Raw genomic sequence first — 23,681 nt, forward strand, 5'->3', positions numbered from 1 at the left:
ATGATCCTCTTGTTTGCTCTGTCTACTGACTAGCTCAGCTAGTTCACTTTCTTGAGTGTTTTGTAATTTTGGATTGTGAATGTATTCTCAGTGGCCATTGTACTACTAAGCCAGGAGCTTCCTGCCTCAGGCAGCATAAACTATCTTGTAGCACAGATATTATACATTTGGACTCCAAACCTCATTTGGCCCAGTTTTCTTTTCTTATAGATTTTCCTTTTTCTGGCTACCAAAAACAAAACAAAACAAAAAAAAACAAATCAGGTGGAGACCAAGCTTCCTGCCTAGACTGCCAGGCAGGGTTTTTTATTTTCCCCTTCACTGAGAAGAATGTTACTTTGTGAGCCTTGGTTTTGTGCAAGGGTCTCAGTACTAATGTCCCGTTTATGGGAGCTCGGAGCCTTGTTTCTTGTTCCTGTGTTGGCATTTAAATGAAACCTATATCCATTAGGTACCCGTTTCCTGTGACCCCTCCACCGACGCCCCCAGGCCTACTTCTGAGGGTTGTCACAGTCTCGGCTCATGCCTCATGGTTCTGGTTTTCACTTCTCTTTGAATTTATGACATCTGGTGATTTCCCATTCTTTTTTTAGACCTCAACTACGTCTTGATATTTTTTTAAATTACATTTTATCAAATTTTACCGGATTTCAAGAGGGCTTTAATGATAATTCAGTCCACTGTGCTTCCAGAAATGAAATTTAGCCACAACGAAATCTTTGAAAACCCTCTAAATCATATGTGGTCAGACCAACTGGATATTTACATGTTAGGGATCGTGAGTAACAAATCTTCAGCAAATGGATTTTAATATTCTATAAGAAATTGTGTAGTAGATGGCATAAAGTTCTTTCTCCTACAGGTAGAATAAAATATCACAAGGATACAAAATAGGATACTTACCAGGCTGGGTTTGATGCCCACACTTTCAGCTGCTTCAAATGCCAACAAGAGATTTCTTTTCTAGGTTAAAAAGACAGAAACTGGTATTATCAACTAAAAATAGATAGCTTTTAAAAAATAAAAATAAATAGCTTTTGTTAGGAAAGAACACTAAACGACGCTCCCATACAGATTATCTACTATTACAAAACACTCGAAATTTTAGGTCAAATATTCAAACGATAGTTTCAATCTAAGAAAAAAAAAAGACTGACAGGTTGTAATTGGTACTAAAAATGACATTATTGATTATTTCTGACTATCAAAGGTAAATCTGTGTGATTTTTTACTTTGTCACGATTCATGACATACATATTCTGTTGCGTATCAACTGTTGTTTAATTAATGTGCTATGTCATTTTCCCCTAGAATTCTGAAGGTACTGTTCCACAATTTGTAGCTTCTTTTTGAGACGCTTTCTGGCTGCTCCCGGCTGTTTCCTTGCCTGGATGGACTTAAGAATCACTTTAGCATGCCTCCTCCCCTCCATAATTCATTTGAGAATCATTAGGATTATGTTACAATTTAATTAAATTGATGTGTTAAATATGATCGAGAGTGTAATGTTTCTGTGACTATTCATGTTTTATGTTCCCCAGTAGAATTTTGTGACTTTATGCCTTTAGATTAAAAAAACTTTTATATTGGGGCACCTAGGTGGCTCAGTCTGTTACGCATCCGACTTCAGCTCAGGTCATGATTTGACGGTTTGTGGGTCCGAGCCCCATGTTGGGCTCTGTGCTGACAGCTCAGAGCCTGGAGCCTGCTTCACATTTCTGTGTCTCCTTCTCTCTCTGCCCCTCCCCCGCTCATGCTCTGTCTCTTTCAAAAATAAATAAATTGAAAAAAAATTTTTTAAATAAAAAATTTTATATTTGTTTTCTTTTTTGGTGACTTTTTTTTTGAGAGTGCATGCGTGTACAAGAGGGAGAGAGAGAATCTTTTTTTTTCTTTTTTAAGTTTATCTATTTATATTGAGAGAGAGAGAGAGAGAGAGAGAGCACGCTAGTGAGCATGAGTGGGAGAGGGGCAGGAGAGAGACTCCCAAGCAGGTTCCTCGCTGTCAGCTCAGGGCCTAACATGGGGCTCGATCTCACGAACCATGAAATCATGACCTGAGCCGAAATCAAGAAGCAGACGCTTAACTGACTGAGCCACCCAGGCGCCCCACATTTGGATTTTATACATATTTTTATCTGTTTTTCCATTTCCTCATGGCCTCTGCCCTCTGTCCTTGGGTGCACATCTGCTTCCTGCCCTGATGCTGAAGCAAACTCTCTGCTCTAGGTACCAGGTCACAGAAAAACACTCAGACAAGGCTACACATGTCTTGTACCAATGTGTGGTCAGGGCCTGGGAAAGCTGTTGATCTGCGGTCAGCTTGCCCAAGCCGCCAGACCTCTTCCTCCACATTAAGGGAGATTAATGGGCAGGGACTAGAAACCTAATGCTGGTTTCCATAACACTACTCTGTTCTGCTGAGAGGGGAGCTGAAAGCTGGCTCCTGGCTTCCTTTAATTGAGCCCAAACTTGGGGCAGCCATTTCCTATTCTGTGCTAATGAGGCCTTTATCCTTATTTTAAAGTCTTCTTGGTTAGTTTTGAGGAGCAAGGGGGTTTGTGAGCCCTGTCCGCTACCATTATTACAGAAGTCATGGCTTTTGATATGTAATGCCAAATCGTTTTCTAAAACACGACACCAGGGGGGGCCTGGCTGGCTTAGTTGGTAGATCATGCGCCTCTTCATCTCAGGGTCACGAGTTCAAGCCCCGCGCTGGGCGTGAAGCCTATGAAATGACATGACACGACGAGACACGACATGGCATGAGAAAATAAAAATGATACACCAATTTTCAATTCCAGCAACAGTGTGTAAGCGTCCCCTTTCTCACACCCTTACCTGCATAGACTATTACGACCAAGCACTGTTATCTAATTCTCTTTCATCACATCACTGCTACGCCACTGCGAGATGGCCAATTATGGGGGGCAGCAGAGTGTGTCTGGGGCGGAAGCCAGGAAGGGCCTCACTCGGCCTAGCTCTGCCCACACAGGCCAGAGACCTTCCAGACCCAGGACGAAAAGCCCCTGGTTAGAGACCTCTGCCGTTGGCCCCGTTGGCAGGGCATCTCACCTGAAACTGACAGCAGAAAGCACCCCAAGTCCAGAATTTTCCCTCTCACGTTAACATTTTGTTTCAGCCACTGGCATGAAAACACTCCATTCTGTCAATTCTATCATCCGAATCTGCGTAGCCTCCGTGGAAGTTTCATAGGCTGACACATCGAAAAAAATGTGTAACTCATGTCTCCTCAATGGCTTGGAAGACATCCTTGTTAGTTTTATCAGAAATTCCCTATTTAGCACTGATGTCAGACTTCCACGGTTGCATCACTTCCGTCTGAATTGGGGCAACAGCTCACGACTTCTGAACTTCCCAAGTCTCCCGCGATCTGACCTGGGTGCTCCCTGACTGCATTATCCTAGATTAAGGGGGGAGAAATTCAGCCCTACATGGAGAAAATACCAGCCCCTCTACCGCAAGGACAATAGGAAGTGCACAGACTGTGGCTTCTGGCTGTCTGCAAATCTGCCGCAGGTCACTGGACAGCCAGCTGGGTGCTACGTGGGAGTCAGGGGCACCCACAGCGAGACGATACGGTTCCATAGGGAACATATGCTCATGGTTCGAGGTGTGAAGGCACACACTTTTAGGTTCATTTTTCTCCAACAGCTGGGTAGCGATTTAGGACAAAGAGCCTAGATATGTTTTGCGTGACAGCAGAGGAACATCGCGCATATACAGGAAGACTCCTGTTTTAGGTGGTGTATTCCTAAGTGCTCAGCCTTCTATCAACTGTGGTTTTAGGGAGGGCCTCTGAATATTCTGAATTGTGTTATGCTCGCTCTTTACTCCATTATCTTCGTAATATGACATGGAAAAGGCAGAGACCGGAAAGTGAAGAGGGAGGGAAGAAAACGGACATCGAGGTCACGGCTGGATGTGAGGGGCACGATCACAGGCGGCGTGGACCCCGCATTGCCCTGCCCTATGTCCTCCTCTCTGGCTGCTCTATCCTGGTTCCTTTTTTGGGTCACTCTCAACCTAGACAACAGGCACTGGAGTCCTCAAGGTTGTTCCTTAGCCTTTTCTCTACGCCTCTGTGATACTGGGATTTATAGTAAGTAACATATATTTGGTCTTTGTCCCTGGTTCCTGGAAGAGCTCTTAATACCCTTATAATTTCCTACAGAAGAGCCACAGGGGCATCTTTTGTTACAATTTTTGGTTTTTGTCCTCAGTTCCAGAAATGGCTTCAGGACAGTCATGTTGAAATAGATGTCTTTTGTTATTCATAACAAACTCCTTTCAACCACACCTGAGTTTATGTCAAAGAGGTGATGTTCCCCCAACCCCCAGATCACCCAAGGATGCCCTAGCAACCAGCCATGTGATCAAACGGTTGGAACTGTCAGTCCCACATTCTCCTGACCCCAACCTCAGGGACAGGAGACAGACTGGACACTGAGTTCAATCACAGATGGTCCGTGATTTAATCCATTGTGGCTGTGTCATGAAGCTTCCATAGAACTTAAAAGGGCGGGGTTCAGAGAGCACCTTGGATTGGTGACTCTATCTATGTGCCGGGAGGGTGGTGCACCCCAAAGTCCAAGGGGACAGAAGCTCCTGTGCTTGGGACCCTTCTGGACCCCACCCTATGGGTCTCCTCATCTGACTGATCATTCGTGTCCTTCAATATCCTTTGTAATAAACTGATAGCCTAGTAAGTTCTGTGAGCCAGTCTAGCAAATTAAATTAACTAAACCTCAGGAAGGGGTCACAGGAACCTCTGAGTTACAGTTGGTCAATCAGAAGCACAGGCGACAGTCGAGTTGTGACTGGGGTCTGAGGTGAGACTGAGCCCTTAACCCGTGGGACCCGATGCTCCCTCCAGGTGGACAGTGTCAGAACAGAGATACACTTTAGGACATCCGGCTGGTGCTGCCAGATTGCTTGGTGTGGGAAAACCCCCCATCTGTTTACAGAAGTGTCAGAAGTGAAACACTGGCAGGAGCAGAGATATACAGGAGTGTGTTTCTCCTCAGAACCTCCCTCATGACCTAGGACTGAAATGATCGCTACTCTCATGGCTTTAAAACACCATCTATACCTGCCCTGTTTGATGCAGCAGTCATGCTTGACATGACGCTGTTTAAATTCTAATTCAAATTCAAAATTCTGTTTTCCAGTCATTTAAAGCCCCATGCCATTAACAGCCCATATGGCTGGTGGCTACTGTACTGGACGGGACAAATATAGAACATTTCCATCACTTCTGTTCAATCAGGCAGCACTTATCTACTCATGGAAGACTCTTGGGGCGCCTGGGTGGCTCAGTCGGTTAAGCGGCCGACTTCGGCTCAGGTCACGATCTCACGGTCTGTGAGTTCGAGCCCCGCGTCGGGCTCTGGGCTGACCGCTCAGAGCCTGGAGCCTGTTTCAGATTCTGTGTCTCCCTCTCTCTCTGACCCTCCCCTGTTCATGCTCTGTCTCTGTCTCAAAAATAAGTAAAATGTTAAAAAAAAAAATTATTACTCATGGAAGACTCCTGACTCTTCCCAGCTCTGATCTCCCCTCTAAACTCCACATTTGGTATCCAAATGCCTGCCTGATGTTGCAAACTGCATACTTCGTGAACATTTCTGACTTAACATGATTAAAAACAGAACACTTTTTTTGCTTTCCAAATGTTTAATAGTCCTGTCCGGCCTGCTTCACAGACTATAAACAAAGCACCACGCACACATTTTATGTCTTGAAATTTGTACACACTCTGTGATGGTTAATTTTATGTATCAACTTGGCTAGGTCGTGGTACCAGATATTTGGCCAACCATTATTCTAGATGTTTCTGTGACAGTATTTTAAAAATGAGGTTAACATTTAAATCGGCAGATTTTGGATAAAGCAAATTACCCACCAGAGTGTAGGTGGGCCTCACCCAATCAGTTGAAGGTCTTACTAGAAAAAGACTTCTCTCCCTTCGACAAAGAAGGATTTCTGCTAGGAAACTGCCTTTAGATTCCAACTGTAGCATTCAACTTTCTTGTACACACACACACACACACACACACACACACACACACATACACACTATTAGTTCTGTTTCTCTGGGGAACTCTAACACTCTAAAAAAAAAATCATGGTCTAGTCAATTATTATCACCATCAGTGTCATGACCATTCTTTGGGGTTTATTTAAGTCCAAGTGTGGGATAATCAAAACAGAACTTTCCAGCATTTCTATTTGATCCCCATCTCAAAAATGGTCTGTCAGGCTAGACACATGGGGCCATCTTTCTTTCCTCTTGTCCTCCCCCACAACCAATCGGTTACTAAGTCCAGCTGATTCTATATCTAAGACCTATTTCTGTATCTTTCTATTTATGATGCTACTGCCCCAGCCACAGCTAGAGGCTGGAGCCAGGGAAGCTGAGTCCTGGCTGAGCTGTTCACTCCCACAGCACGGGGCTTCCCCTGTAGCTCTTCTGAGGTTTCTCTATAGCATTACGTGCTGTAGGTTTACTCACTTGTGGACTGTCTCTCTACTTCAGAGGGCAAAGAACAGGTCCACACTGTTCACTGTTGTCTTTGCTACCGTGCGTGACGCTTGGCAAGAAATACTTGGTGAGACAATGAGTGCAGGGCCCAGAACAGCATCTGCCAAAGCACGCTCTGTGGAATATGGTTTTGTGGGACGTTCTAGGTTAGGATTTGGCAAGCTACCGCCCATGGACCAAATCTGGCCCGCAGCCTGTTTTTGTAAATAAAGTTTTATTGGAACACAGCATACGCCCATGCATTTCGTCTACAGCCGCTCAGGCACTACAGTGGTAGATGAGTGGTAGATGACAGAGACCCGTGGACCCTCCAAGTCTACCACTTGGCCCTTAACAGGAAAGTCTGCCAACTCTTGTTATAGGTAATTATGTTGAAGACAATTCTGTGGATCTCATATACGCAGGGCTTAATAGAGTCACACAGGTGTCTTTAATGAAGGACTTCTTGAAGTCTTCGCTGTGCTAATGAGGGCTGTGAATCTCTGAGAATGTGACATAATATACAGTTTCCCAAGCTTATTTGAGGAGGGACATCCTTTCGGTGGTGCTTTCTGGTTCCTTGGAAAAGACTTTGAAAATGCTGGCCAGGGTCTCGAAATTTCATCAGGGCCCTCTCTTAAAAAATGGGCGACAGGGACTTCTCAGCAGCCACAGTAAACTGGTCCTCACGGCATTTTTCTAGCTAGTGAGGGGAACTGAGAAGTATTTACTGAGGGTGGGATCCTACAGCCTCGTCATACACTCAGTAGTTCAATATCCTAATTTCCTCTTGGGGTCTCATCGGGATGTACCAGTATGACAGGACTCTTCCCCTGGCATGTTCTAGAGGCTTAGCAGGCCTGACTGGGCAGGTGACTTACTTTCTCCTGACTGTTCAGCTCCTGATACGGGATGTGGGCAGGCAGGTAGGTATGGAGGAGAGCACAGAAGGCCAAGCCATCACTCCAGCTGCTGCTGAAATTGGTGATATCGATGTTCTGTAGGGGAAAAGCAGCATTAGTCTCCAAACTGTGCAAAGTCAGAGAATACGGATGATACTTTGGGAAGATGGGTATCCGCCTCCGGGTTTGCAGGAAGGCCAGATAAGAAACCACCCAAGACTCCGGAAAGGCTTAATTAATTTGGGGACCGGCAATGGCCTGGTGCCACCCAAATCCATTCAACAGAATGGCATGGAAAAAAAAAAAAGCCTTTAGAGCTCAAAACCCTGGGGAATTAATTTCTGCCTGCCCCGTGGCACATTAAAAGCTCAGAGACGTCTTATTCTCAAATTAGCCCACCCGATTAGCTGTGTATGCCCCAGCACTTCCCAGATTTATTTGGTCAAGGGGGAATCATCACCATCACCATCACCATCATCATCATCATCATCATGTATGACCCCAATTAACAACAGGTAGAGCGAGACAAAACGAGATCTTAAAAACCTACATGGCTGGTCCGTGGCTTATTCCTGCTAATACCCTCTTCTCCCCACAACGTGAAGGGCTTGTCGGGGGGAGAAAACCCTTCATGCTCAACAGCATCCTTGTTAGAACATCAAATCCCCAAGGATTATGAGGCTACCTGAGGAAACACCTTCCCCTCTGGAATAGGCTGGAGCCCTAGTAGCTACTTGGTAAACAGTGATTAGAAAACCAGAATCTGACTTTATATGGCTTGGCTCCCGGGCAGGTCCCCTGGGCCCGATAGCCCCGGGCCACGTCTACCTCTTGGAGCCTCACACCTGTCACCCACCTGCCTCTTTCTCTGTGACCATGCTCCGTACTAACAGGGTTTTTCTTCCCTGGATTCCCAAAGCTCATCCCAAACGAAATGAAATGCCAGGTTCTCAAGCCCGCTAATTTCCTTAACGCCTTGTTTTATCTAGTGGCTGTTTAAATGTGCTGAAAAGGCCTGGGACAGGGATTCCTGCAAGGAGTGCAGACGTGTATGCTTCCACGGGCTTTGCTGAGTTTGAGGTGTGAGTTCTGAGCACTTCAAGTGCAATAAGAAAGAGGACTTGAGCAAGGGTGGGGCTCCTTCTGCCATCTCCCCACAGCTGCTGGAGCCTGGGGGAGACACGGAAGTCCTCTTTCTCCCCCGGAACCCCCCATCCCGGGATGCGGGAAGCCAGCACGGTCAGCAAAGTGGGCAAAGGTGAACGGATGGCCAAGAGGCGGCTCTCTCTGAAGGCGTGGACGGGAACAGCCGGTCCCTCCCTCTGCCCGGACCAAATGCAAATGGGCAGAGGCTCCACTCTGACTGCCCTGGGAGGTTATTCAGGGCGTCTCCACCAGAAACAACGGCACTTTAATAGGAGAGGAAGGGGTGAAGAGGAACGTGGCAGGAAGATAAATTGGAGTAGGGGAGGGAGACTTTATGGAATGCTTCCTGAAGTGTGCGTAAAAGAAGCTTCCAAGAACACATGTGGGCAGACATGTGTAATAAAATATGGTGGAAGAGTTTACCATGTGGTTTCCTGGGGGGGGGGGGGGGGGGACGGGGTTGGAAGCAAATGGCTTTTATCATCTCGTTTGAACATTTTATCTAGAGTTTCCCAGTGCCAGTTTGAGCGAGCTCAGCCTTTGGCGACGATGTAGGTCAAATGCCTCATTTTACAGCCAAGACACTGAGGCCTGAGGAGATGGTGTCACACATCACACACAGGATTTACCTGGATGATGGATGCTTCAGCAGGCCAAGTCGCACACGCCCCCCGCCCCTCCCCACCCCATGGCCCTATCAAACCTCCTCTGGCATCTAGGGATGACCTAGGCGGACCTGAGAGCCTCCCCGCAAAGCACGGGCTTTCAGGGATGTCGGATTCTCCAGTCTGCTTTGCAGTGACATTCACCTGGGGGAAGGACAGCTGACTGAGAGCAACACACGACGATAATATCGCCTCTTCACCCTGGTTTTCATGACCCACGCACAACCAAATGTTAAGAGCTGCTGAGCATCGGTGTTACAGAGAAGTCTGAGAATGCCCCGTCCCAGTTTCCAGGCTAAATGTGCAACAGCTGATCGTTTGGATTTTTGGCTTCAGAAAGCCTCTCTGGAGACTCTGGAGCTACTTGATGGGGCCTGGATGCTGCTTCAGAAATGGGAAGCGTTGTAATTGTATGTTTTCTCCAAAGAAGAGGACAGACACAGGCGGGGGTCACAACCTGGCCGGCTTACTCCCAGTCTCAGGAGCTCGAACCAGAAGTCGTGCACATGGGGCCCTGGGAAGAGGGAGCGAGGAGCTGGGCCGGGCCAGCCTGGGAAACCAGGTGTCCCAGCTCTTCTCAACACGGAGTCCCCTTCCTTTCTTTGCCTCGCAGAGAGAGGTTGTCTGAGGCCCCGTCTGCAAACCCATCTCTCACGGTAGTGCTCTCTCCGAAAGGCAACGTTGCCATACGACTTCATTTTCTAGGAAAAGAAACTGAGGTCGTAAGAAGTGGTGTTTCAGTCAGAAAAAGGCCAACCGTTCCGTGATCAAGATGGGAGTCCCTTAAACAGGAGCCCCCGTACATACAAAGCTCCCAAAATGGGAGTGGGAAGGGCAGTCACCTCGACTGTCCACGATGTGTCTGTTCCTGGGCGTCTGCTCATTTAATTCTCAGAACGGCCGTACGGGGCAAGTAGCAATGTGCCCCACTGCACAGATGAGGAAGCCGAAGCAGGAAGAAGTATCTCCGGGGCCAGAGCCAGGGACGGACTCCAGCTGTGGGTCGTGCCTTGCTGCACTGCCTTCCCTTCTTCACAAGTTTACTTGACACCTAAAGCTTTTAAGATTTGATAAGTCTTTCACTTCCTAAAACGTGAGAACATTTTGTACACTTATCTCTTGTGCCATTTTCTTTTTCGTGATACAAAACGTCATTTCCCTGCATCTGCATGGCCTTCAGAAGCGTCGTGAGAGGCCGAATAGAGCGGAAGGAGCGACGATGCCGTCCTGTCTCACAAAGCCGACACAGTGCCCGGTAGTTTAGTTAACTGGGTGCCATTTAAAAACAGTTTTTGATCTAGAAGTATAAATGAGCGACAGGCTGAGACTAAAACCTGGTGAGATCAAAGCCGGGGTTGAAAAAAGATCCATCTAAATGGCTCCCCAACCTCAGGGGAGCTCAGAGAACCCGGATGTTTCCGGCCGGATGGCAGCTGGCAGGCCTCTCTGGAAATGGGAGATACACTGTAAAGCAGACCCTGGCATTTCAGCAGCAAGAACACTATACAAGAAATAGGAGTAGTGCCCTATCTTTAAAAAGAAACGGAATCATGGAAATTCCAACATCTAGTCAGGTTATCAAATCCAACGTCAAGGTCAGGAAATGCTTCTCTTTCATGTAACCCACCCCCACCACGTTTGAGACTCTGAGTTGTTCTGACACTGGCAGGGACGGAAGACAACCAGGTACGATCGGTAGCATTATACTCATTCCAAGAACATGACGATCCGCTAGAACCTTGACCCTTCTTAGGGTAAAGGGGAACGACCTCAATTCCAGTGCCCTGCATGTCATCTGGAATCATAATTCTATTTGAACGAGAGAATCCCAAATTCCCAAGTCAACTCGGCTGGCGGAACAATTAAGAACACGTGTGTGTTTATGATGCCTCATATAAGATGATGTAAAGCGCCATACAAATCTCAAGAGTTGCTGTTGCTGCTATCTTTGCTCACTGAGGTGTATTTTGGGGAGCTATGCGACACATTTCAGTGAATGAGGAGCTGGCAGATGGGGTGTGGCATGCTTTGACAGTGTTCACGGTCTTCACATGGAGGGGAGCTAGGCAGGGTGTGTGGGTCCCAGCGAAATGGGCTGAGACACAGAACTGACACAGGAACCAGAGACGGAGGATGAGGCAGTCATGGCAGGAAGGTGCTCGTGTGGACAGGACCAAGGCACTGGGTGACAGGCAGGAAGACAACAGCTTCTTGGGCATGGCTGGCTGGCCAATCTCAAGAACCCCAGGAGCCAAGCAAGGACTAAGTCTAGGTCCTACCCCTAAACAGGGTGAGGGGGGCGGTGAAAAGCCTTAGTTTTGGCTAGAGATGATCAGGATTGGCTTGGCCTTGGGCCGGGGGGGAGGGGGTGGCGGGAGGTGATTCTCGCTGAGCTGGTGCTCCATGCCCACAGACGAACCTCTGACTTAGGACAAAAACTCAGGATAATAATACATATACCCCAGGGGGTATATTTCCCAATTGGGAATAATTTCCCAACTGGGATAACCTTCCCAATTATCATTCAGCTGAATTCCTAGGGGTTCATCAAAAGAATAACTAAGAGGAAAAGCAGAAAATGATCAACAAGGCATTCTGAAAATACCAAGGTATACCATCCATTATTTTCCTTGTTGTTTATTCCTGAATAAAATTGACTATGATAACCGGAAGTTAGTAACGGGAAGAGAACATACAGAGGATTCTGGGGGTGCTGGCAAGGCTATGTTTCAGGACCTGAATGCTGATTATACGGGTATCTTCATTTCACGAAATTTCATTGCGCTGTACTCTTGTACGTTCTATCTCAGTAAGAAAGGGAGGGAAGGAGAAAGACCGACTCTGATCATCTTAAGGGACTGACTTGTGGCTGTTAAAAAGAAGTGAACTTTCTGGATTTTATCTACTATAAGATTTACTGAGGGGGGGGGAAAAAGCAGAGCAAAAACCCAAAGACACATACTGATTATTTCCCCAGGGGAAATGGTTAATTACACATTGCAAATTAACTTTCTCTGGGATATAAATACCTTGGAGATATTTCTGAGTAGAAGAGAATTCTGGGGAAAGGAAATCTCAGATAGAGAGATAGGAAGAGATATAGATAGACAGATGCAGATATAAAAAGTAACAATCCAAGCATCTCCAAAGTAAGTTTCTATGAACGCTCAGAAAAAAATTTTGTAAGATACACAATTTTGTCCTCGGCACAGCAAAAGTCATTTGAGAAAAGTTAATACACTGGAGAGTATTTACATGGGACTATCCAAGAATATTCCGAAGGCTGAGACCATAGACAAAGTTCTATGCGGAGGCGGCACTCTTAAATTACACAGCGGGACAAAATCCAACAATCTATATCATTTGCTTCTAGAAGGTTCTGTCATTTGCCTTTTGTTGCCTGGCAACCCCAACGTTTGGTGAAAACATCCACCACTGGAGGGGGAAGCTGGGAGCACACAATGAAACGGGTCCCACGCTCGACCCCACAGGGGCCACGACAGGACCTCATTCCCACTGCTCCGGCATCTCTTCTGGGGCTTTGGAGATTCCTCCGCGAGATTTCTATGAATGGGGTGACTCCGTGTGCACTGAATAGAAAAGTTTAAAAAATTTAAAAAGACAAAAAACCCTGCAAAGCTCCCAGGAAGAAGGCAGAGGCCCGATTAGGAAATGCAGCCTGCTGGAATGCAGGAAGCCGGCAGAGTAGAAGAATCCCGAGTGCGCACCTCCTCACGTGGACACATCAAGGCTGCAACTACACACATAGCGACTCCCTCTGGAAACGGCCTCAAAACCAACAGAACAGCTCTTCCGCAGCTAAAGATGAAAGAAAAAGCCACATCGAGAAGGGTAGGAGGGGCAGAGACATGGTCGGGAACCAACCCCCCCACCCCACGCAGTGACCCACAGTGGAAGGGCTGTCACAGGCATGGAGGTCGGTCCTCTCTGAGGAGTGAGGGGATCAAGCCCCACGTTGGGTATTCCCCCATAAGATGAACTCCCATAAGATCCCGGCTTTGAAAATCAGTGGGACTTAAATCTGGGAGAGCCTGAGGGCTACAGGAAATGGAGACTCTGCTCTTAAGGGGTCAGTGCGCTGTTACCGCTGGATTGCAGACCCAGCACAGAGGCAGCCGTTTTTGAAAAGCACCTGGCTTATAGTGGAAGGGGGTTTACTGATTTTAAAAATGTCTGCCAGAGGAGCACAGATGTGTAGGAACTTTCTCTGGTAATGGAGGTGTGCTGGCAGGCGCCATTTTTCTTGCCTTCCTTCAGCCTAGTTGGCCCTAGGCTGGGGATAGCCAGCTCTGATACTCCCCATCTACTTTGCTAGCACTGCTTGCCCAGCCCTGTGTTGCCCTGCAGACCCACACACCCAACCCACTCACTCTGGCAGGTACCCCTCCAAAGTGGCTCCCGCCCTGCCAACACCTGGTGGGCAGTCCCAGCTGGGACCCATGCCCCTCCTGACTCATGCCCTGGGGCAGAGGGGCAGCCCGCCCACTAGCAGGCCTGTAACTGTCCTGGTGGGGCCTCTTGGCCAGCAGCTGAGACAGGAGGGCTAATGATCTGGACACAGGATAGTGCCAATTGTCCAAACTGAGCATTAAAAAAAAAAGAATAAAACAAAAGGGGATAAGTGAAGAAATCTCTGGAACAACATTAAGCATACTAATATCTGCATTACAGGGGTCCTAGAAGAAGAAAGAGAAAGGGTCAGACGACTTATTTGAAGACAAAACTTCGAACCTTCCAAGGTTAGCTTCCCTAACCTTGGGAAGGATATGGACATCCAGGTCCTGGAATCACAGAGAGCCCCCAAAACGGTGAATCCAAGGAAGTTCACACCAAGACACGTAATGATGAAAACAGCTAAACTTAAAGAAAAAGAGAATCTTAAGGCAGCAAGAAAAAAAGCAGTTACATATGGGAAAAATGCCGTTCAGTAATTTGAATCAGGCTGGAAGGGAGAGGCAGGACATATTCAAAGTGCCGAAAGGAAAAAAACCTATGACCAAGGATTCCCTACTTGCAAAGTTATCGTTCAGAAGCGAGGGAGAGATGGAGTTTCCCAGACAAAAGCTAAGGAGCTCATCACCGCTAAATCAGCCTTACATGGACCTCTTTAAGCAGAAAATAAGGCTATGACTAACTAGAAGTAAGAAAATTATGAAAGTGAAACGTTATCTGTTCAAAACCCGCTGTGCCCCGCCCCAAGCCACACTTTTACAGACAAATTCACAGGAGTCTGCACTTGGCCCTAACTCTGTTTTTCTAGGTCACGGCACCCTCCATTCTCAGAAATTAGACCCCAACTACAAAACAGATTCTTTTCCAGCCTGACCACAACCCACATCCCATACGAGCCCCGGACAGAGCCCCTCGAGACACCTGCTGCTCTACCTGGCCAAGAGTCGACCCCCTCAGCATACCCCCCATGGGTGAAGCTACAACCCTCTCACATTCTTAAAAAAAAATCTTGGGGCACCTGGGTGGCTCAGCTGGTTAAGCGTCCGACTCTTGATTTCAGCTCAGGTCATGATCTCTCGGTCCCCCTGAGTCAGGCTCTGAGCTGACAGTGTGGAGCTTGCTTGGGATTGTCTCTCTCCCCTCTCTCTCTGCCCCTCCCCTCTTTTCAGTCTCTTTCTCAATAAATAAACATTTAAAAAAAAAAAACCCGGGGCACCTGAGTGGCTCAGTCGGTTGAGCGTCTGACTTCAGCTTAGGTCATGATCTCGCGGTGGGTTCGAGCCCCGCTTCGGGCTCTGTGCTGACAGCTCAGAGCCTGAAGCCTGCTTTGGATTCTGTCCCTTCCCCACTCATGTTCTGTCTCTCTCTCTCTCAAAAATAAATAAACATTAAAAAAAAACCCAATGGCATTTTTCACATAACTAGAATAATCTGAAAATTTGTATGGAACCACAAAAGACTCTGGATAGCCAAAGTTATCTTGAGAAGGAAGAACAAAAATGGGGATTATCACAATCCCGGATTTCAAGATATACTATAAACCTGTAGTGATCAAAACAGTAGGGTACAGGCACATAAACAGACATGGAAATCAATGGAACAGACTAAGGAGCCCGGAAATAATCCCATGCTTATATGGTCAGTCTACAACAAAGAAGGCGAGAATATACAACCGGGAAAAGACAGTCTGTTTAATACATGGTGCTGGGAAAACTGCACAGCTACATGCAAAAGAATGAAACTGGACCACTTTCTTACACCATATACAACAATAAACTCAATAAACTCAAGACTTGAAACCATTGAACTCCTAAAAGAAAATAGGCAATAAACTCTTCAACATCAGACTTGGCAATATTTTTTTTTTTTTTTTTTTGCATCTATCTCCTCAGGGAAGGGCAACAAAAGCAAAAATAAACAACGGGACTGCATCAAACTAAAAAGTTTTTGCACTACAGTTTTGCACTTCACTAAGAAGTGAAGGAATTCATTAACAAAATGAAAAGGCAGCCTACTGACTGGGAGAAGATATTCGCAAATGACATATCTGATAAGAGGTTAATATGCAAAGTATATAAAGAACTCCTATAATTCAACACCAAAACCAACCAACCAACCAACCAAACACCAAGCAATCCAATTAAAAAATGGGCAGAAGACCTGAATGGGTGTTTTTCTAAAGAAGACGTGACACCATGCAGATGGTCCACAGATACATGAAAAGATGGTCAACATCACTCATCATCAGGGAGATGCAAATCAAAATCACAAGGAGATACCACCTCACACCTGTCAGAATGGCAAACGTTAACAACTCAGGCAACAGCAGATGTTGGCGAGGGTGCAGAGAGAGAGGATCTCCTTTGCGCTGCTGGTGGGAATGTAAATTGGTACAGCCACTAAAAAAATAAAGTGTGGAGGTTCCTCAAAAAATTAAGAATGGAAATACCACATGATCCAGTAATTCTACTTCTGGGTATATACCCAAAGAGAATAAAAACCCCAATTTCAAAGTATGTATGTGCTGCTATATTTATTGCATTATTTACAAGAGCCAAGATATAGAAGCAACCCACGTGCCCACTGATCGGTGAATGGATGAAGATGATGTCACACACACACACACACACACACGCACGCGCGCACACTGGAATATCATTCAGCCATAAGAAAGAATGAAATCTTGCTGTTTGTGACAACAAGAACCTGCAGGGCATGATGCTAAATGAAATAAGACAGAGTAAGACACACATCATATGATTTCACTTACATGTGGGATATAAAAAAAAAACAAAACGTAGGAACAAATAAAAACCCAGAAACAGACTCATAAACATAGAGAATAAACTGGTGGTTGCCCCTGTGGAAGGGGTGGGGAGATGGGCAAAATAGGTAAAGAGGATTAATAGGTACAAACTTCCAGTTATAAAATAACAAAGTTAGGGGCGCCTGGGTGGCTCAGTCGGTTAAGCGTCCGACTTCGGCTCAGGTCATGATCTCGTGGTCCGTGAGTTCCAGCCCCGCGTCGGGCTCTGTGCTGACAGCTCCGAGCCTGGAGCCTGTTTCGGATTCTGTGTCTCTCTCTCTCTGACCCTCCCCCGCTCATGCTCTGTCTCTCTCTGTCTCAAAAATAAATAAAGGCTAAAAAAAATTTTTTTAATAAAAAAAAATAACAAAGTTACAGGGATGAAAAGTACAGCATTGGGAATACAGTCAATAATATTGTAATAATGCTGTACGGTGACAGATGGTAACACACTTATCGTGGTGAAAATTTAGTAACGTATATACATGTTGAATCACTATGTTGTATGTCCGAAACTAATACAATATTGTATGTCAACTATAATTCTGTTAAACATTAAAAAAGAAAATGCAGTCTGTCCACTGCCACAGGAACTAGATGTCTTGGGCACACAGTGACCTAAATATCCTCATTCCTGGGACTTCTCTGAGACTCTTTTTTGATATGTCTTTATTGTCACAGCTGTAGAATCAGACCAAGTTTTTTTTGCGTGGGGGGGAGGGGTGTAACAATTTATGGATCATACAGAACAAAAGTTCATTTCTCACCATGGGTTTTGGGGTTCATTCCTTGCGCTGGGTGGATGTCTACACCCGTCCAGTTCTAGTATCCCTGTTCTGATCTCAGGCTATCTGGTAAACCTCAGCAGGAGGCCCCACACATGGACAGCACAGCCCACAGTCACGGACACATGGTGACTCACACAGAGAGCACTTGGGACCCTCCTCCGCACAGCTTTTTCCTTTCTGATGCCTCATCCCCTAGAACATTGCTGTTTCAGCTGCCATTAGTGGCTGTCCCCCTCAGCGTGGATCCCACCCTGGCTCCCCATACTGTGACATGGAAACTATTCCCAAGCAGAGGGCTGGTGATCATGGAGGTCACCTTGTGAGTTTCCCTTCTCTCGGACATTAGTTGTCCGGCGATAAGCTCCAGATGGCTAAATTTCAAAGCTAAAATTAAACATTATTAGAATCTACATAAATAGATTTATACCCTTGGGGGAAAGAAAGCCATGTAAGGCACAAAATGCAAAGAGTATAAAAGAAGGGACTGAGAAAACTGATTATATAAAATTAAGTTTCTGCATAACAAAAATTATAAGCAATATAAATACATATATAGCAAACCACTGATATCTGGAATATATTCTTTTTATTTTTTTTTTTTAATGTTTGTTTATTCTTTGAGAGAGATAGACAGCATGAGCAGGGGAGGGGCCGAGAGAGAGGGAGACACAGAATCTGAAGCAGGTTCCAGGCTCCGAGCTGTCAGCACAGAGCCCGGCGCGGGGCTTAAAGTCACGAACTGCAAGATCATGACCTGAGCAGAAGTTGGATGCTTAACTGACTGAGCCACCCAGATGCCCCTGGAATATATTCTTATAATCAATAAGAGAAAACAAGTCAAGGAAAACTTAGCAGAGGAATGTATCGGTAATGCACTGAAGAGGAAATATAGTCAGAAACATCTGAAAAGGTGTTGCCTCACCAGAAAGTAAAAATAGTGAACTGTGTTCACTCATCAAATTGGCAAAAGTTAAAAAGATTTTTAATTCACAGAGTTAATGAAGATGTGGGGAAATGGGTGTTCCCCCATTGGCTGACGGGAATACAGATTGGCACAGGCTTCTGGCGGGGGCAACTGGAAACATTTTTTTTAATAAAAATATGGGGCGCCTGGGTGACTCAGTTAAGCGTCTGACTCTCGGTTTTGGCTCAGGTCATAATCCCGGGGTTGTGGGATCAAGCCCCATGTTGGGCTCCGTGCTGAGCATGGAGCCTGCTTGAGATTCTCTCTCTTCCTCTTTCTCTGCCCTCCCCTGCTCACATTCACTCATTGTCTCTCTCTCCAAAAATAAATAAATCAATAAATGATTTGACCAAGTAATTGCACATGTAGGTATCTATTCTAGAGAAAACAGTCATGCCATCTGCCCAAAGACACACCTACAAAAAATGTTTACTCCAGCATTATTGTTCAGAATGGGGAACTGGAAATATCCCAGTTGTCTATCAATTAAGCTAAGCAAACTTTTTTTGCTTTTGAAACATTGTTATGAAAACCCATCTACAGTGCTCGCTTCAGCGGCCCAGATACTAAAACTGGAACAAGACAGAGAATGTTAGTGTGGCCTCTGCCCCAGGATGACATATAGATTCATGAAGTGTTCTGTATTTACAAACACCCTCCCCCCAAACCAATCTATAACTCAGTTTTCTAATCTGCAGGCATTCCTGTGAAGCTCATGGGAAAATGTCGATGTTCTGAGGGTTTTTTTTTAAATGTTGATTATTGAATGAGAGAGAAAGAGGCAGAGAGAGAGGGGGAGAGAACAAGTGGGGGAGGGACAGAGAGGGAGGGAGACAAAATCTGAAGCAGGCTCCAGGCTCTGAACTGTCCGCGCAGGGCCCGACGCAGGGCTTGAACTCACGAATGTTGAGATCGTGCCCTGAGTGGAAGCTGAATGCTTAACCAACTGAGCCACCCAGAAGCCCCGATGTTCTGGGTTTTGATGGGTCTGCTATATGCAATTTGTTCTAGATACTCGATGTTTCTCACTAGTTATCAGTGTCAAACGTCAATCTACAGGACTGGTCCTACGCTTTCCTCCATGGTCACTGGCACTGAGGTAATCTGGGAGGACAGGGAGTAACAAATGGAGAGAGTCAAAATCCAAAAAAGATTTCAATAGGCCAAATTAAGTGGGATGACATCTAGCTTAATTCCTCATCTTCTTTTTGTGTTTTCCAATTTTTCTACAGTGACTGTGTATTACTTTTGCAGTTAAGAAAAATAATACGTTATTAAAAATATTAATGACATCACTTATAGACAAAATAGGCCAATGCCAATTCCAAGGTAGTAAGTGAATAATAAGACTGCTAATAACTGTATGTTTCTATGCTGAACGGATCCAGAAGAAATTGTTTTTCCCCTAAAATGTTGGCTGTGTAGATGAAGGAAGGAAGATGCAATTAAGAACTTGCTAGAGGGGTGCCTGGATGACTCAGTCAGTTAAGTATCTGACTTCTGCTCAGGTCATAATCACATAGTTTGTGAGTCCAAGCCCTGCGTCGGGCTCTGAGAGGACAGCTCGGAGCCTGGAGCCTGCTTCAGATGCTGTGTCTCCCTCTCTCTCTTTCTGCCCCTCGCCTGCTCGTGCTCTGTCTCTCTCTCTCAAAAATAAATAAACATTAGGGGCACCTGATTGGCTCAGTCAGTTGAGTGTCTGACTTAGGTTCAGGTCATGATCTCACGGTCCATGTGTTAGAGCCCCGTGTTGGGCTCTGTGCTGACAGCTCGGAGCCTGGAGCCTGCTTCGGAATCTGTGTCTCCCTCTCTCTCTGCCCTTCCCCTGCGCATGCTCTGTCTCTGTCTCAAAAATAAACAAAACATTTAAAATAAATAATAAGTAAATAAACATTAAAAAAAAATAAGAACTTGCTAGAAAGGCAGTGTAGAGACCTTAAGTTTCTTTCTTTATGTGATAGATGAAAAGCAGCTGCAGATTCCCTGAAATCTTCCAACTGAGAGGTGAGGTCTAATTCTTCTCCTCTTGAATCTTAATAATTTGCTTGAATGCAGAGGAAGTGCAAGGTGGGATCTGCAAGGCTAGGACACAAGAAGCCTTGAAGTTTTTCTGAGGACTCTCAGAACACTCTCTCCAGGAGTCCTGAGGCTCCTGTAGTGGGTAGAAGCCCAGGCTAAGGGCAGAGGCCCTAGACATGCTGCAGCAGGGAGGGGTCAGGCCTAAACTGCAGACACAGGAACAACATGAACATTGTTGTATTTTAATCCACCAAATTTGGGGGACAGTTACATAGCTGTAGATAACTCAGGACATCTGACGTTCGTTACTTCTTTTAAAACTGTTGCAAAGGGCAGAATGGAAGCCAACCTTCTGTTCCTCAAGCAAGTAACTTTGGGGGTTCCTTGGAACTCCTTTGCTCTTCTGATCCTGTTCATATTATTGCTTTAATCACTTACTCTCTTTTAGATGGCTAATCATCTCCAAAATCAAGGGTGAAAGCTTTTGCTTGCCTTTAAGATTTAAAAAATGTGACCCCACTCCAGGTAGTCAACTAAATATCTTTTATACTTTTTTTTTTAAAGTTTATTTATTTTTGACAGACAGAGAGAGAGAGAGCAAGAGCTAGGGAGGGCAGAGAGAGAGGGAGACACAGAATCCGAAGCAGGCTCCAGGCTCTGAGCTGTCAGCACAGAGCCCGACGCGGGGCTTGAACTCACGGATCGTGAGATCATGACCCGGGCTGAAGTCGGATGCTTAACCGACTGGGCCACCCAGGCGCCCCTCTTTTATACTCTTAAACATGGGTCTGTTCCACATTCAGGTCTGTTTCCACTGTTTGTGTTATCTGTTCCGGAATACCTATGATGGCTGAAAATGGGTTATGAAGCAGGGACCACTTGTAATCAGGTTGGGCAACCATGCCTTCATCATTACTCTCTCAAAACTTTCTTGGCTGTTCTTACTCGTTTATTCTTCTGGGTGAGTTTTTAGTTATTTTACATTCAAGAATAAAGAAATGCTGTGGGATTTTACTTGGAACTGAATTACATTTAGAGGAACAGTTTACTTTTTTAAATGATTCTTCCCCCTCTTTATTCCTGTGGAAGGAATTGAGGGTTTGAGACTTGGAAAAGAGTAGATCAAAACCGCAAGTCTAGGAAGGACTGCACTTTGCTTTACGGGGTGAGGATCAAATGAGTAAGTTACAAGGGACAACGTCAGCAGAAACATCCTCTGCCGAGTCCTCAGAGAACGATGCGTAGGTAGATACCACACAACCTCTCTCTGGAGGCAGAATCAAAAGGATGTTGAGATCAGAAGAGTGCCTGGAGCTACAGCTTTCTTACTTCCTGCTTTGCTTCCTCCTTCTTCATTTAAGCAAACACCCCATGACGTTTCCTTCTTGAGGTTCTCTGCCCTGGGCCTGGTGACACTTGGTTGAGTTTCACTGCAAGTGTCCTGCCAGCCATCTCGTTGGGTCCGTGCCCATGCCAACACTCCATTCCTGGTCCACCCGGCGGCTCAACCAGCAGGGCTGGTGTCCCACGGCCAACGCGGTCAAAGGAAGATGAAATACACTGGCTCAGCATGGGAACTTGGGTTCTTGCACAACTTCTGTGAGCAGATCTTCTCTCGACCCCTCAGCTTGGTTCCCAAACGATTCTCTGCCATGTTCTATTCCCCAGGCCCAGACCATGTTCCAGATCTTGGGAGAAACACCTTTCTAGAGTTTTCTTCCCCTCCTTTCCTCTCTTGCCTTTCGGTTGAGTCGATTACCTCATCTTAATTAACGTCACGTGTCCTTTTAGCTTACTCTTTCTGAAAAAGGTGGTAATTGTGGCGCTGCTGGTTCCGTTCATCCTAGAATGGCCCAATGACCCACTTTTCAGGCTCAGTATTCTGTTAGCACTCGAAAGCCCATCCTTCTCCCACCTGAGAGCTTATCTAGCTTATTTCGCCAAGGAAATGGTAGAAGACCTTCTTATGAACCACCCGCATTCATGGGTCAACTCTTAAGGTGCTCTTAAGTGTGTAAGTACAGCCAGCAAATGTCCGTCGAGCCCCGCTATGTGTAAGCGCTGAGAGACAGACAAACATAATGAGGCGTGGTCCCTGGTCCCGAATGGTTCACCACAGTCAGTGGAGCAGGCAGGGCGAGGCAAGCGGTGAGTCTGGGCTGCGGAGGAGGCCTGATGTGGTCTGGGCTGCCGAGAGTGAACAGGTCATACACAGGACTCCCACGGAGTTCTGAGAACACAGGAGACACAGGTCTGTTTTGTTTTCTGTTTTTTTGAGCTGATACTCAGACTGAAGGAGTCCTGGCAAACCAAAACGTGCATGACTCAAAAGAACAAATCCAAACGCTGACCGGCTCCTAGGCCTGGCTCTCTCTCTCTGTCACAAAAGCAGCTATGTGACTGTGACTTTAGACAAATGACTTTCTGGCTTCTAGTTTCCTCCTCTTTCCAGCGAACTGGTTAGATCCTAACAGTGGTTGTGAAATGATCATCAGCCGTGGGACCTGCTCTTCCAGCTAAAACTTTCTGTGGAAGGTTTTTATAAAGGTAGAGAGTGAACGCTGTAAGACTAAACGATTTCTTACCAGCTCCTTTTGTGTCCTTCTGTGAATATCCTATCTTGCACTGTCCAATACAATAGCCACTAGTCACATGTGGCTAAATTGGTTAAAACTGAATAAAGTTTTTTTTTAAAAAAATGTTTATTTTTGAGAGAGAGAGAGAGAGAGAGAGAGAGAGAGAGAAAGGAGAGAGAGAGAGAGGGAGAGCAAGCATGCCGGAGAGGCAGAGAGAGGCAGACAGAGGATCCACTGTCTCTGCACTGACAGCAGAGAGCCCGACGCGGGGCTCAAACTCACAAACTGCCAGATCATGACCTGAGCCGACGTCCTGACGACCTGAGCCGAGCATAACTGACTGAGCCACCCAGGTGCCCCAAAATGGAATAACACTTAAAATTCAGTGTCTCAGTCACATTAGCCACCTTTCAATTGCTCAAGATCCACAAGTGGCTGGCCAGTGACTACCGTATTGGACGGTGCAGGTCTAGAACCTTCTCACCGTCACAGAAAGTTCTATCAGACAGCACTGGGCTGCACTTACACAAACGTGTATATGTATTTCCCCCTTTTTATGCAAAGGGTAGCATGTGACGCACACCATTCTGTACCCAGTTACTAAAGCCTGTAGACAGAGGCCCTTTCACGACACGTGTAGAAACAGTTACAGTGCAGAGACGGAGATCGGATTCTGAAGCCCGGAGCCCCGTCACTGAGGAGCTGTGTGACCGTGCCCAATTACTTAAGCTCTCTGTGTTTTAGTTTCTGTATCCTTAAAGTGGATGTGGAAAAGGAATACCTTACAGGATTCTAGTCAAG

General features: G+C 46.0%; 1 protein-coding gene and 1 non-coding gene across 13 annotated transcripts in view; one reads left to right on the forward strand and one right to left on the reverse strand.

The window, feature by feature from the left end:
- SPECC1 (sperm antigen with calponin homology and coiled-coil domains 1) overlaps window positions 1-23,681 on the reverse strand; it is a 283,584-nt gene that overhangs the window by 11,535 nt on the left and 248,368 nt on the right. For 10 of the 12 annotated variants that reach the window (XM_078437671.2, XM_078437667.2, XM_078437673.2 and 7 more), the window contains 2 exons: window positions 7,423-7,539; window positions 904-963 (listed from right to left, as the gene is read on the reverse strand). In XM_078437671.2, coding sequence (XP_078293797.2) covers window positions 904-963; window positions 7,423-7,539 — 177 coding nt within the window. Of the gene's footprint in view, window positions 1-903; window positions 964-7,422; window positions 7,540-22,408; window positions 22,535-23,681 lie in introns of those variants that run through there. The other 2 variants (XM_078437677.2, XM_078437674.2) reach the window with 2 other exon arrangements.
- LOC132688731 (U6 spliceosomal RNA) lies at window positions 18,828-18,934 on the forward strand. Its single transcript, XR_009614696.1, has one exon. It is a non-coding gene; the product is annotated as a U6 spliceosomal RNA (small nuclear RNA).

This window comes from Panthera onca, chromosome E1 (genome assembly GCF_046562875.1).
Source record: "Panthera onca isolate mPanOnc1 chromosome E1, mPanOnc1 haplotype 2, whole genome shotgun sequence".
NCBI classification, from domain to species: Eukaryota; Metazoa; Chordata; class Mammalia; order Carnivora; family Felidae; genus Panthera; species Panthera onca.